The following is a 16,752-nucleotide window of genomic DNA, read 5'->3' on the forward strand; positions in this document are numbered from 1 at the left end:
AGTACAATAAGAACATAACATTCTCAGAAACCAGAAAAATAGTTGAGACGTACTTGAAAGACAACACATATGCTGAGACAACAACAAAGACAACTAAACCATGCCAACATAATGAAATACGTGATCAATATAAGGAATTGATAAACAGACTGATTGCATTAAATATTAAAGAATGGCCAGAATTTCAAAATAGCCTAAAAGAAAAATACTCAAATCTGGAAACAAAACAATAGAAAAAATAAATCCATTAAAAGAAAGAAAAATTTCATCTACAACAGAAACATTTAAAAAAAATACCACAGAAACCAACAAAACAACCATCAGAAATTAATAAAAATGTAAGCAATGATAAAACAAAAAATAAAGAACGCTCCAAAAAAGAAAATCAAACAATAGACACAAATTCTAGAAAAAATGGAAACCGAAAACACCCTAGATAAAAAAGAAAACAAACACAAGTAATCAAGATGGAAAAAATGAACAAGAAGCCAAAACAGCAACATCCCAAGTAAGACCCAGATCAATACCCAGATTCAAACAAAAAAAAAAGAAGAAAAAACTCACACTTCACAAAAGACACTAACTCTGACAAAAGATAAACCCTCTACTTCTAAAGAGATTGAAATAGAGGAAAATTAAATAACCTCATGGATAAAAATAAAACACAATAAATTATCCAATGGAATTGTCGTGGAATAAGATCTAATTATAACGAACTTCTTATACTCATTTCACTCTTCAACCCAGCCATTGTCTGCTTATAAGAAACCTTCCCACAAAACAATAGCAACTTCAAAACACCAAACTATGAACAATACAACTATTTCCATAACACAAGCTTTCATGCTAATGGAGGCACCTCAATTCTTGTAAGGAATGACATACCTCAAAGCAATTTCTCTGTCAAAACAAATCTCCAAGCAATTACAACTCAAGTCACATAACACAAAACAATCACAATCTGCTCAATATACCTCACCCCGCATGAATCAATAAATGGAAATGAACTAGAAAGTTTAATAAAACAACTACCTTCACCGTTCATATTCCTAGAAGATTTTAACCATCACAGTACGCTATGGGGATATAGTCACAAACTCAAAAGGAAATAAAATTGAACAATTAACAAAAATGATTATACATAGGGCACCTACCAAAAACCCATGTGGAAGTGATCACTACCCTATTATAATCAATTACAATAATTCCATCCAAAACCGCATCCCCAGATGGAACACAAAGCCAACTGGGCCAAATTCAAAGAATTTTGTTTAACAGAACATCAAATCCAAACAATGGAAGAATTCACTGAAGTTCTCATAACAATAGTCAAAGAATGCATACCCGAAAATTCTCTGGAAAAAAAAAAAACCCTGGTTCAATCCAGAATGTAAAATGGCTATCAGACAGAGAAAGGCAACTTTAAGAAAATTTAAAAAACAACTTAATAGAATACAAAAACCAAAGAGCTAAAACTCAAAAAACAATTAAAGGAGACAAAAGAATCTGCTGGCAACTATTTGTCAACTTCAACACCACCACCAAATCCAAAACCATCTGGAAAAGATTAGGAAAATATCTGGAAAATATGATCCTCACCCAATCAAACATCTCACAAAAAAACAGAAAATAACCAAAAAAAATAGATATTGCCAACACACTAACTAAAAGCCTTTGCCAAAAATTCATCATCAAAACACTACAATAAACAATTTCAAATATTTAAGAAACATGAAGAAAAGTACAAAATAAACTTTAATTCCCAAAACCAAGAGCCTTAAAATGAAATCTTCTCACTCAATGAACTAGAAACCGCCATAGAAAAATCCCATAACTCGGCTGTAAGATCAAATGAAGTGTACTACAGTTTCCTTAAAGAAATTCTGCCCAAATCATTAAAACTCCTCAAAATTTATAATAAGACATGGGAAACAAAAGATTTTATAAGTTCATGGAAACAAGCAACAGTAATACCAATACCCAAATTGGGAAAAGATACATCAAGCCCAGAAAACTACAGACCAATAGATCTCACAAGCTTCCTATGCAAAACATTTAAAAGGATAATCAACTACCATCTCATATGGTATTTAGATAATAACAAAATAATTTCAAAAACTCAGTGTGGATACCAAAAAAATCAAGAATGTATAGACCACATCACTAACCTTGAAAATTACATTAGAGAAGCTTTCATTAATAAGGAACATGTAACATCTGTTTTTATCGATCTTGAGAAAGGATACAAAACTACTTCGAAACACGGCATCATAAAAGATCTCCACAACATTGGACTAAGAGATAGACTACCTGAATTCATAAAAAAAAATTCCTACCAGATAGATCTTTCCAAGTTTGTATAGACTCTACTTTATCAGACCCACAGAACCAAGAAGGAGTGCCCCAAAGCAATATATTGTTAACAACTGTCTTTAACATCAAAATCAACAATATTATAAAAGAACTCTCTCCTTATACGTAGATAACTGCTCAATCAGCTACAGGTTAAAATGCATTCACACTATCAAAAGAAAATTGCAACTTATCACAAATAAAATTAATAAATGGGCAACAAAAAATGGTCTCAAATTTTCCAAAACTAAAACAAAATGCATCCATTTCTGTAACCAACGCAAACTCCACCCTGACCCAACCTTACAGATTGAAGGTGAAAAAATTCCATTTGTAAACGAACACAAGCACCTAGGAATCATTTTTGACAAAAAATTAAACTTCATTCCACATATCAATTACATTAAAACCAAATGCAATAAAACACTAAAATACAGATTGGGGAGTTGAGAAGAACACACTACTCAAACTATATAGAGCACTAATCAGATAAAAATAGACTATGGCAGTTTTATATATCAATCCACCAGAAAGTCATATCTAAAAACCCTTAACATAATATGCCACTCCAGACTAAGACTAGCACTAAGAGCGTTTCAAACCTCCCCTGTAGAAAGCCTATATGCAGAAGTGCATGAAACCCCTCCAATGCTTAGAAACCAAAACCTTGGTCTAAAATACTACACAACACTAACAGCCAACCCCCAAAAACCCAGCACATAATAACATCTTAAACCCAAATCGTAAATGCCTTTTCGACTAAAAAGAAAATACAATCAAAACTTTTGAACTTAGAATAAAACTGATCTCCAAAGAAGCAAATCTATCCATAACCAAAATCCATAAAACTGTCCTATCCAAAACTCCTCTCTGAAAAATTGTAACCCTTAACATCGATCTAAGTTCAAGTAAACATGAAAAGAAACATACCCATCCAATAACTTACCATGATAATCTCAATAAAATCAAAGAAAAGTATTCAAACCACACACATATCTATATAGATAGGTCTAAACAAAATGCAACAATACTCAACAGATCAACCAAAAAACAAACAAACCTCCCAAAAGAAACATCAATTTTTAGTGCCAAAATACTTGGTACTTGTACAGTTTAGTCAAGACATTAAAAAATGAAAATATTGAAAAAAAAAGTTTAAATTGTATGTATCCGTTATAGAACGAAGTTCTCCGGCAAACAATTTCACTTAATTTTATCAAGTAGCTTTTTTTTTTACAGCGGAAAACATGTTTTTATGAGAACGCGTTGAAGGCGGTCATTTTGGATTTATAAAAAAATTGTTTGAATTTTAGAAATAACAAAGGGAGATAACTCCAGTTAAAGCGCTCACACCCCTTCCCATCTTTAATACTAGCTGAATAGAACATTTTGCTCGGTATCATAACAAATTGTTTTTTTGCTGTAAAAAAAAAAAAACTACTTGATGAAATTAAGTGAAATTTTTTTCAGAGAACTTCGTTCCATAACAGATGCATACAATTTAAACTTTTTTCAATATTTTCATTTTTTAATGTCTTGACTAAACTGTACAAGTATCAAATACATATTTACAGAAGATAAATGAATACTTATTTACAGAAGATAAATGAATACTTATTTACAGAAGATAAATGAATACTTATTCATAGAAGATAAATGAATACTTATTCATAGAAGATAAATGAATACTTATTCATAGAAGATAAATGAATACTTATTTATAGAAGATAAATGAATACTTATTTATAGAAGATAAATGAATACTTATTTACAGAAGATAAATGAATACTAACAAGGGAAACATTTATTTTGAAACATGACTAGTTCTATTACAGAAAAATGTTTGCGCTAAAATGATATTTCATGTCATGTCATTTCTTATATTAGATTTTAGATTAAATAAAGATGCTTCAATTAATATATCTGTAAAATGAAAAGAAGAATTGTTAAAGAATTGTAATGATATTCAAGTTACCTGTAAATCTTTGTTTTCGTCTTCCAAGATTTTGACTTTTCTTTGTAAAAGTAACTGCTTAGCAAACAGTTCTTCTATTTTTTCTTCAAGTTGTGCCTTAAAGCAGAAAAATTACTTATAAGAATCATAATAGGAAATAAATTTAAAGAAACAGGTAAATATATTTTTGCCAGGCAACATTTTGCATGTAAATATTTATGCGACTGAAATAGAAAATTAACTATAGTGATACTTGTAGATAGACTTTATCAATGTTCTTTCGATTTTGTTTGATTTCAACACTAAAATTCATCTTTATTTTCTTTTCCTAGAAAGCATTTGTGAGTTACCCCTGCTTTATAAATGTCAATTTTCTAAGTGAGATCTACCCTTTTTTCCTTGTTCAATATTTCACATCACTTATTAGGTTTTAAAAAAACTATGTAGAATTCATGCTAATAAAAAAAGTTAGAGGTGTTACATTTGGTTTTAATATTGGATATGAAAATACCAGCAAAAAATATTAATGCATATATAATTCAAATTTGGCATGAAGTATCCTTGAAATGTTGTATACATTTACTGCTAATATTAAAAACAAACATATATATATATTCAACATTCTTCCACTAATACTACTACCAGTACTAATAAATACTTACGGGTCAAAATTCTACTAAATTTGGCACAAGTCAAAGGGTCAACCTTATAATGCTACTAATAATGTTTTGAACTTCAAAACTACAGGTTAGAATTGCACCAAATTAAGAGATCTTGTAATACTACTACTATTACTACTCATAATAATATCATTATTGATAATAGTAATGAAAAGATTAATAATAATGTTATTGATAATAGTAATACTGAGAAAAAATCCTATATATAATAATTTGATTGCAGAAACTCTCCTTTGGATCAAATTACCGTAGGTTTGGAATAACAGAAACCACATATAAATTTATTATGTCTAATCTATTACCCAACATTTTATGTAACTTTCGCATACAGTTTCAAACACATTTATTCGTTATAATAAAATCTTACATTACATCCTATGAGTACCATCATCATGAACGACAACATATTCAGACGAAGTAGTTCATATTTTTCCCTCTACTCCAAAAAGTACTCCCACCACCCCCAGTGAAGACCAGGTAAAAATATACACATTATAGATATATTGCCCTGACACCCTTATTAACTGCATCAATCACTGATAAACATGCTACTACCTTTACACTTCCCTATTCGAAAATAATGATTTCTCCCACCTAGATTCCGGGTATTCTCATTGGTTGAAAATGTAAAAATTTGCCATTCATACTAAAAAATGTAAAAATTTGCTAAAGACAAACACTTAACATCTTCACCAACATAAACTCTACTTCTACACGAATTGATATTTTTCTGAATATTAAACCAAATAAAAATACTCCAGATTTCTCAATAATCATAACTTTTCGTAGTTACACCTTCACATTTAACTACACACCCAATATCACCACACATTGTTTGAAAAAAATATACTTTCCTTTCGTCACATTTTCGAGAGCTTAATGATGAATGTTTACATTACCTTACCATAACATTTATTTTTTCTTTATCAAAAAGTATTCATAATGACATTTAAGAAATAAGTTGCCAAATCTTCTTTCTTAAATGTTTCCATCTATCAAAAATACCGTTGGTTCGTTGGTTTTAGAGTTGTAAGCATCCTAGATTATAAGAAATTAGTAGACGAGACGAGCATTTTTTTTGTCATGTTTGGTTTCAGCATTCTAAACTCTGAGATAAACGATTCTTAGTCAGCGAGACAAACTTTCTTTTTTTAATGTTTGGTTTCAGCATTATGACATGAAAATTTGAACAAAATCTCTTCCCACTCACAGGATAGGATGTCTATTCCGAAAGCCATTATTAATATGGGGATGTTGCAGGTGACTAGAGGAGGTGAGGGAGGGGTTCCGAAAACCGTTCTTAATATGATGAGGTTAGAGGTGTCTGTTCTGAAAGAGCTTGGGGGTTTAGTGGCAGCAACAACAACAGTACTTTACTGTTTTAACAAGTGAGGAGGGGGGGCTGATTGATTATAGAGCATTGAGGGGGGGGGATTTTTTACGTTAGATCCACCTACACACTTTCTTTTAAAATAACTTTTACAAGTTTTCCGCTGATTAGGAAAATCTGATTTATATTTGCCGGATACAAGTAGTTTTCCCTTATATAAAGCCTGTATTATGCACTTTATATCACTAGCCGCCAGATTAGGATGCACAAGCAAGGATCAAATCTAATTATATCCGACCAACATTGCCACCTCCTAACTTCTTTGTTGGTTCACAGTATTTACATGTGAGGATCTTGACAACGACTATCAAGGTTAAATTTGTGGCAAATATTTTGACTGTCACCCACACTACCAAAATGGGGTGTCTATTTTGAAAGCTGTTCTTAACAATGAAATGTTGCCGGTGACCATTCCGAAAGCCGTTCTTAACATGAGAAGATTGGGGGTGTCTATTCCGAAAACCTTTCTTAACATGAGGAGGTTGGTTGTTGGGCAACAACAACAACCATACTTTAAATTTTTTTATGAGAAGAAAAGGGCATGCTTCTAGCAGGTAACATCGGTTAACAGGTCTTGCTAGTATATCATATTACTGATAACAATATTTATAATGATATTAACTAAACAGAGGTACAAGTAATACTAATAACATTAAGAAAATAAAACAACACTAAAGATAATGTTAAGAAATGAAACAACAATGATAACAATAAGAATAACAATAAGAAACTAAAATAGTAACAGAACAAAAAAGAATGGGTTGAATAAAAGTTTCAAATGAAAATGGTGCAATTGTGCTCAAAACAGAAACATTCACCTCGAATGTGCCCCTGTCATATCAAAGAACCATATGTTGATTTTATGGCAGGTTTTTCAGCTTGTGTAGTAATAAAATTTCTCAAATACATTTGCAATGATAAGCTGTGTAAGGTGTTAACTTTGGCCAAAATAGCCTGTTTTTTCTTTCATCGGATTATTTCGATTATCAATTATTATCGAAGACGTTCTGATATAAAACCAATCTAAGAATATTGCCAAGCACATAAAGTACCTTCGTGTGAAAGTTCATAAAAATCGGCCCAGCCGTTTTGGAGTCCATAGGAAACAAACTCACAGACACAATCCCTTTTATATAATAGTAGAGATACATATATATACATTAGTGATGGGACGATTCCAAACTTTTTGTATTCCAGTACAATTACCAATTCTGTTCTAAATTGCAGATTCCGATTCTTTTTAAATTTCTTAAGATTTCATTAAAGATTTGATGCTTTTTGAAACTGTTCAAATGACTATGTTGTGTCCACATATATTTTGCAAAACGTAAAAATACACTTTGTGGGGTGGGGTGGGAGTCATATATTACAAAATTAGATCTTTCTAAACATTTTTCTCTAATGTTTTCTTTGTAATTGATTAAAAATTGTGAGACAAGATTTGTTTTTCTGATAAAACAAATATCATTTGCATTTGTTCATCATTAATGCCATTTGAAATTTTTATAAATGATTCAAAAGAATTGACAATTTACATGCAAAATAAGAAAACAGTCTAGAAACAGAATAGTTAACAAAGCCCGTCCCATGTCAAGAATCTACATAATAATGTCATTATTTAGAAAAAAAACTATTCTTAACATTGTGACAGGTCTCTGTTAACAATTTTTTAACATCCCTCTATGAAGAAATGTTCATGTTTTTCTCACAATTATAAAGATTTGGTCAGTTCTTAGTTTGATTTGCTCACTGTAAAAAAAATAAATAATGATGATGGCCAATAGATTAATAGCTTTAGTTAAATCACACTCCCCCAAAATGAGATTCTACTTTTTTAGATGACTATCTGGTGGAAAGACAAAAAAAACAATTATTTTAGAATTTTAGATACGAAAGCAATTTCGCACATAAATTTAACATAAATGATTTCCAGACCATTCAAACTTTTAATCTTGTTTAATCATTCAAAATTCAAAACAAAATACTGATAGAATATAATATTTTCACTTGATTGCTGACATTTGATGTGTTTCTGCCAGCATTTGTTTAATTTTCAATTTCGAATTTGTGAAGGTCTTTTATTTTTTATTCTAACAGAGTGAACACTAAGTTTATTTTGAACTAAACACATGCTTTAAAATAAGTTTAAATACAAATAAACTTACCCAGATAGGAAGAAGAGTTTTGCCTTTAGTAACATTTGTTGCATACTTGTTATTCATCTCATTTTTTCTCTTAGTTACAAATGCCCAAATCGCATGCTTCTTTTTTTGGGGGGAGGGGGGCTAAGTTTAAAATGTAGATCTAATTTCCTTTGTAATTCTGAAAAGTTTTCATTTTATGTATTTTATCCAAGATTTTGATAAAATCATTATGAGATTTTTATCTATATTTTCACTTGTGGCGAAAAGGAAGACGTATCATAAACATAAATTATTTCAGAAGATGCCGATGGTAGACACCGACCCTGTCTAGATAGCAGTAACGAAATTGAAAAACTTTGTCCAGAGCATTTTAAATCTTTAAGTATTAAATGTGAATCCCGGAAACATTTTTTTTTTCATAGGAGTCACCATTTATCAAGGCCAGGAGACCACTTGAGGATAAGGGTTATTGAGTGTACAGTAGTCAATGGGATAACATCATAGTAATCGTTAGCAGTGGAAATTTAGTAAATTGGATTACTTAAGGGGGTGGTTCATCAAGTTTATTGTAGTCAGCTGGAAAGCAGGCAAATGGAACAGAGTTCCACAGGTGTGCAGTTCTAAGAAAGAAGCTTTGTTCATGGAATCTACGTTTAGGTTTAGGCAATGTCTCTTCTGTGAGAAAGAGGGAAGAGAAAAGGGCATCCTCCACTAGACTACAAAGTATTTTGAACTCTGTTAAGGCAGGATAAAGTGGTTCTAGCAGCTCCTGCCCAGATGTGGCAACAGTACCTGGCTTTTATATAGATAAAGAATTGCATCAACAGTGAGATATCTGACGGAGCTGTAGAAGGATCCCATAATTTTTCCAGTAACCTTGGCAACAGATTTGATGTACGTGTTCCATTTTAAATCAGAAGTAAAGCTCAAGCTCAGAAGCTTGTCAAAACATGGAGCCTCCCCAAGATGAGAGCCATTCATTTCAATTGATGCTAGATGGGGATCAGAGCATTGATGATGTAAAGATAGAAGCTTGGTTTTAGATGCATTAAAAGTAATCAGCCAACTCTTTCCCCATTGTACCACATGCTCAAGACCAGAGGAGAGAGAATCAGAGAGAATTTGGTCATTTACGGCCTTTGATGTGTTGCCATAGATGGTAATGCTATTAGCGTAAATGTCAACAACTGATCTTGTGGTATGATTTGGGAGATCATTGATGTAGATCAGGAAGAGAATTGGGCCCAGGATAGACCCTTGAGGGATTCCAAGATTAATACTGTGAGCTTCTGATTTCTGCCCATCAACCGCTACTCTTATGAACCTATCAGAGAGAAATGATTTAATAATTGAGAAAACATTTCCAGCTATACTGTACCTGGAGATCTTGTGAAATAGACCTTTATGCCATACCTTATCAAAAGCCTTTTATATGTCAAGAGCAATTGCCCTAAGAAAGAAGCCTCCGTCAAGAGATTCGCTAATCCTATAAGATAAAACTGTTAGCACATCTGCTGTGGATCTAGCAGAACGGGAACTATATTGCGTGTCAATAAGAAGGTTATTTTTGCTGAGATGATTGACTACTTCTCCATTTAACACAGATTCCAGCAACTTACTCATGACACGCAGGAAACTTATATTGGTCTGTACTGAGAAGATGAGCGATCACCTGAATTCTTAAATACAGGGCATACTGATGAGGTTTTGCAGGCTGCTGGGAAGCAATTCTCCTTAAGATAATGCTTAAACAACTTTGTAAGTATGGGAGCTAGTTCTGGTTGAAGCTTTTTCAGCACTATAATTGGAATGCCATCAGAGTTAGTTGCTTTACTGGAATCAAGGTTTTTGATTAGCTTGGCAACATCATGCACAGATATTTTTATGTCACTTGGTGTGCTTTCTAATACAGGTAGAAATATGAGGGAGTTGACGGTCTTGGCAAAGAGTTTTTTGGCTTTGTCTGATGCTGACAAAATTACCTCAGCTTCACTGATGAGGGTTGGGATAGAGTACACACTTCTGTTTAGGACTCTGCTATTTGCCAAAACTGGTGGGAACCAAGTTTTATAGCTATTATGTGCTAAAAGGTTTTACAAAGGGATGTTTACAGTAATGTACCAATAAAACAAATAAATTAGACTCTAAGAATCAATGTTAAATCTGGGAGTTTGATTTATAACCCATCCCCATGGCCTTAGTCTTATGTTGCAAATGAACAGTTTCTAACAAATAAATTTGTGTTTATTTCACTTTTTTTATTGTCAAGAAAAATATCCAAGAATCATTTTGGAATCAAGAATTAGGCTAAAAATTTTCCAATTCTGATTAATTGCTTCAACACGTATATGTATACGAGTGAATCAAAGAGGAATTAGAAAATTCTTTCAGTGGAGACGTATTGTGCTAATAAAAATATGAGATGGAGCTTGGATACAAGAAAGAACTGAGCATGCCAGATCCCCCTCCACGAGTGAAAAATTTACTTTCACCCTAAATATTTGTGCAAAATTATTTTTAAAAATTTACTTTCACCCTAAATATTTGTGCAAAATTATTTTTAAAAATTTACTTTCACCCTAAATATTTGTGCAAAATTATTTTTAAAAATTCAAAGTGTGTTTATTGAGAAAAGTGCGAGTGAATGAATGATTTGAGAACAATTTTACCTCTATAATGCCCCATAGAGAGGCAACCAAATTTACTCTGGAAAATCCGTTCTGACAAAAATTTACTTTTTTGTCAGGGGACCAAAAATTGACAATACAAAAGTATATATTAATAGTGCATATATTATCAATTCAATGAGTGAAATAAATGACTAGGGTGGCGTTACCCATCCTCTTTAGTTTAGAGACACTGACCTAAATCAAGCGATCCTCCTATTCCTTAATTTTACCATTATCACCCATCACTTCTGTTTTTTCTTGGATTTAATTATATATCAGCTCATAGCCCATATTGAATTCACATCCTCTAGCACATCATGGCAAAACACCAAACCCTTTAATCCTATCCCAGGCTGCATACATCCATTATGTAATTATACCAGTTTGGCTTACATCACCTTCATCACAATTGCTCCTTAGTTTCTCCTCCCTTCAACTCTATACTATTTACCCAATACCCAAGATTCTCCTATACCCCTGCCCTGATGTGCCAATCGCTAGTCATCACATTTCTTGTTCATTACCTACCTATTTGTTTCCTAGCGTACCTCCTCTCCTGGTTTCAAAATGCCTAGGTATAAAGAGCATTTATTCCCACATCTATTCATGTATTTACCTTATTTAGCAATACACACGGATGAAAAAAACGCTTTGGATAATCACAGATTTCAAGGTAGTTCTACTAAAATAGCCATATTTTTCAAACCAAAGCACTTCAAGTCTTCAAATTACTACTGTTTTGTTCGGAAATTAATATACTTTCAAATGAATTAATAAATATGAATGTACATTATATATTTTAAGAGTTTTAAGCAAATAAAGTGATAAAAATGTGAACGTCATAAAATGGCATTTTCGGTAAGGTTTTATAATGACCCTCCCTGTTTTCTAAAGGCCCGTACCGTGATTGTATGAAGAATTTTGTCATGAAATTTGGGAACCAATCAGAAGAGGTGTTAATCTTAATACTGTCAAGTGTCCGAAATATTTTTAACCATTTCTTTTTTTTGTTGTGTTAAAAATAAGACTTTAATATGACGAGTATCAAACATTTTGAAAAAAAATTTCCTCAGACACCCACTAGTAAATAAATCATTCTTTTTACTATCTTTATCAATTAAAAGTATTATTTTATGTTGAGTAGAACCGCGGTAATTGATAATAATTTAAAAGAACCTACCCGAAAAATTTTTTTTCGAGTTTGGTCAGATAAATTAATATTAGTAGCAGCAGCACTGCAGCAGTTGTAGTATTAGTCATAGTATAAACAACACGCGTTCTTTAATTTTTATTCACGAACGAATTAAGAAAAACATGAAAATATGAATATAAATGTTCTGATATGTTTAATTAGAGCTATTTTGTTATCAGAATAACATTAGTTTAGAATTATTCGGTTTTCAGAATGTATAATAACAACAATCCCAACCAATTCGGCATTATGTATCCATTATAATTTCTCACATTTCTGGTCAAAATAAAAACATGGTTAAAAAAACAAAGTAAACTTTTGTAGATATATAGCTTGCATGCACTTTTATTGAACAGCGAATAAAAACAATGTTCTACTGTGAACAGCCACAAATGTTTTTTTCAAAATCAAAAGATGTATGAAAATCTCGTTTGATTTACTATACACATAAATTTGAAAAAGTTGTCAAAAAACAAATATATAACAAATAAATGTTATCAAAGGCAAGATAAGTTACTTTTCTACCTAACTGGATATGTTTTTAGTGTTTATATTTAATGTAACATGTTTATTCAGCTCGAAAAACATAGTGTTTACCGATGCATTTGAAAATTTAAAATGGTGGCCGACTCTTTTTGAGGCGGTAAGTTTGGGAAAATGAGTTATAAATAAAAAACCAGACAAAATACTTTTAGAAACTCACTCAATATATGTTACCGTGACATAGGCAGATATATATTCGGCGGGTTTTTAACAGTATTTTGTCTATTTTTTTTATTTTTAACTCATTTTCCCAAACTTACTGTGTGAAAGAGATAGTCGGCCGCCATTTTTAACTTTCCAATACATCGGTAAGCACTATATGTTTTTCGAGCTGAATAAACATGTTACATTAAATAAAAACATGCTTTGCATAACATTTATTTGTTATAATTTTATTTTTTTAATTTTTTATTTTTTGGACAACTTTTTCGTACCTCTATGGCAAGTAATACAAATGCACAAATAGTGTTGACTGTTGAGCATTTTCTGAGGACAAGACAAATGCCAGTTAGTTGAAACTTAAATATTTTAAGTCTTGATAATGACTTAAAAATAAATAGTAAAACAAAATACTGTTAGCAACCCACCTACTAAAGTTATGTGTGGCAAGTCTTCTTCTAAAAAACTCTTTAACCCTAACAATAACACTAAGTTCGAGTGGCAACCCCCGCAACAAAATACCTCTCTAAGCCACATACAAGTATCTAAAACAAACAAAAAAATAGATCCTTCCTTAAAGAAAAATGCACATAAAAAATAAATTGGTTAACTGTCCTAAAATGCTGGAAATGGTGAATTATTTTACATTGAATTTTTGCGAAACTAACCGCCCCCCCCTCTAATATTGTTTTTGTTTCTGTCAAGTCTTTAGTATGTTCACACATAATTTTCCTTAGCCCTACAATTAATTCAAAGTCCGAATGGCAACCCTCCCCATATTCTCATTGCATAGAAACCCTCTTAAAACCACACATAATCGTCTTAAAAAAATAAAACAAAAAGTATACAGGATTTATTTTCCATAAAAAACAATCCAGTTAACTGCCCTAAAACGCTAGAATGACCTGTAATGGGGAATTATTTTACATTAAATTCTAAAATAATTTGTTTATCTTTCATTAAAGTTTTTCATGGCATTTCATACATAATTGCCTAAAAAGGTAGAATCACATTTTGGAGGGGTGGTCAGAAGGGGTTGGGTGGGGTTAAACAGAAGGTGTTAACCTACAATAATACCAAAGAAATATTGCAATATATTCATTTTTAAATGGTCCTATGTTTAAATTCAAGTTTTTTGTACATAAAGCACATTACAATTCAACTTTGACTTCTCCAACTTCTTTTCTGTTTATGGATACATGGCATTTTTAAGGAATTGCAGCATATTTATGCACATTTACTGCAGATTATCTGGAAACCATGAACTTTGGGAGATTTTCAGTCGCATATTCTGATTCCTTGTACAAAAATACACTTATATGGTAAATTTCATTGTTTAATCTTCTGTTTTAACAAAGATATAACACTTTTACTGAAAAAGTAGTGTAAAAAATGTGACGAAATGCATATGGTCTTAAAGAGGGGAAAATATCCAAACGTGTGAGGCACAAAAATAGTCATAACTTCCTTAATTTTAATTGGATTTAAAAAATTTAAAAAGATTTTTTCTTAGCTCATCAAGCTCTTTCTATGTATATCAATATTGAAATATTTTAAGCTATTTCAATTTTTTCATGTGTATTGCTACCTTATTGAATTGATGAATATTTAATCTAGTATTATTAATTTTTCTATATATATATATATATATAAATAATAAAATAAAGAATTTCATAATGAACTCACTATAGTCTGTTCTGAAGAAAGTCTGACTGTTTCCTTTGAGGCAATTTCGTTTGATATTTCAGATTCAAGGGCAGTTATCTTATTAAGCAAATGAGTTTCCATATTGGCATGGTCCAATTTCAGTTGCTGTAATAATAATTCTTGTGTCTGTTTCTAGAAAAGAGGAAAACAAAATAAAGAAATCACATTCTCGGAGCTTTGCTTGATTTAAAAAATTTGTTTTTAAATTCCATTTTCACCCCAAATAAGGCACAGTGCCACTTTGATGTAGAGGGCTACTACCAGGGACAAAAGTTGTAGAGAGTTGAGCAGCGAGATGTCCATTCACATTACATTTGAACTTCTGCATGTCAGTATAGTTGGGAAAGCAGGTACTCTGAAGGGAGTTCTAAAATCTAGCAGTTCTGGGGAAGAAACTATTAGAGTAAAAGGCTTTCTTACATTTATGGATCTCTATTGTGTAAGGGTGGGATTTTGCTGATTGTCAGGTTTGTCAGGGATATTTACGTCAAGTGGGTACAAGGGTTTGCAGTTTGTCGGAGATTTCACCATTAAAATACTTGTAGAGCAGGCAGAGGGATGCAACATTACGTCGATGGGACAGAGGTTGAAGCCTAGATGACAGTTTAGGACCTATCAGGTTGGCGACTATTTTGAACCCTATCTAGGAGCGAGATACTAGTAGCAGATGCACAAGCCCAAATGTGACAACATGGGCAAATGTGACAACATGGGCAAATGTGACAACAATACTCCATACATGGGCGAATGGTGGCCTTGTAGAGGTACAGGATACTTTCAGGCATAAGTAGCTTTCTAGCATGGTGGAGAGAGAGCTCACCTTCTTTGCAGCAGCCTTGGCAATGCTCTCAATGTATCTGTTTCAGCTAATGTTCCCTGTAAACGTTAGGCCGAAGTTTGAAAGAAGTATTTCAGGTAATGTATCTTTAGTCATAGCTGTTGTTGGTTGAGAAAGTTTTTTGTAATTATTGAAGGAAACAAGCTTAGTTTTGGCTACATTGAATATGACCATCCATTTTTGTCCCCATTCCACTACAGATTGGAGGTCTTCCTTTAGTGTTTTTGCCATTTCCGTAGATATGTGTTCATTAGTTTTCCCCCTCGTGCATGTTATAGAGCATGGTCTTATCAGCCAATATACCCATCTCAGAGACAATTTTATCAGGGTGGTCATTTATGAATATTAAGAACAATAAAGGTCCAAGGGCAGACGCCTGAGGTACTCCCAAATTTATATCATATTGTTTAGATGTACGACCGTCGAGAACAACCTGGATTCTTCTCTTATTTTAGAAGGATTTAGTTATGTTCAGTATTCATCCAGTGGTACCGTAAGATCTGATTTTTCTGAGAAGACCATCATGCCAAATCCCGTCAAAAGCTTTAGATATATCTAGGGCTACCGCTCTAACTTCACCTGCTTTGTCCAGTGTATGGTATATACATTCAGAGATTACAGTAAGGATATCTGCTGTAGAACGAGCTTGTCTAAATCAATATTGTTGGTCAGTCAGAAGTTTAGCAGCTGTAAGGTGAATAACTAGAGCTTGATTAATTATGGACTCAAATATTTTGGCAGAAAGTGAGAGGAGGCTAATGAGGTGATAATTTAATCAGTCAGTTCTTTCACCAAAATTCTTGTAAACTGGTACTACAGAAGCAGTTTTCCAGCAGTCAGGAAAGCAAGATTTTTTAAATTATTTTTATTACATTTTCATTCCAAACAAGACGTATTGCCACTTTGGTGTAGGGGGCTACTATCAGGGGCAGCAACTACTGGGGCACTATGTTGGGATTTGGGCAGCAAGATGTCGGTTCACGTTGCACTTGAACTGCTGCATGTCAGTACAGTTAGGGAAGCAGGAACTTGGAATGGAATTCAAGAGTCTAGCGGTTCTGGAGAAGAAACTACTGGAGTAGAAAGATCTTTTACATCTAGGGATCTCTACTGTGTGGGGGTGG

General features: G+C 32.5%; 1 protein-coding gene across 7 annotated transcripts in view; it reads right to left on the reverse strand.

The window, feature by feature from the left end:
• Positions 1-16,752, reverse strand: part of LOC145292018 (golgin subfamily A member 1-like) — a 250,205-nt gene that overhangs the window by 36,658 nt on the left and 196,795 nt on the right. For 4 of the 7 annotated variants that reach the window (XM_080138020.1, XM_080138017.1, XM_080138015.1 and 1 more), the window contains 2 exons: positions 14,770-14,922; positions 4,328-4,423 (listed from right to left, as the gene is read on the reverse strand). In XM_080138020.1, the coding sequence (XP_079994146.1) occupies positions 4,328-4,423; positions 14,770-14,922 (249 nt within the window). The remainder of the gene's footprint in view (positions 1-4,327; positions 4,424-14,769; positions 14,923-16,752) is intronic. The other 3 variants (XM_080138021.1, XM_080138022.1, XM_080138019.1) reach the window with 1 other exon arrangement.

This window comes from Euprymna scolopes, chromosome 13 (genome assembly GCF_053919585.1).
Source record: "Euprymna scolopes isolate OS-2025 chromosome 13, ASM5391958v1, whole genome shotgun sequence".
In the NCBI taxonomy this organism is placed as follows: Eukaryota; Metazoa; Mollusca; class Cephalopoda; order Sepiida; family Sepiolidae; genus Euprymna; species Euprymna scolopes.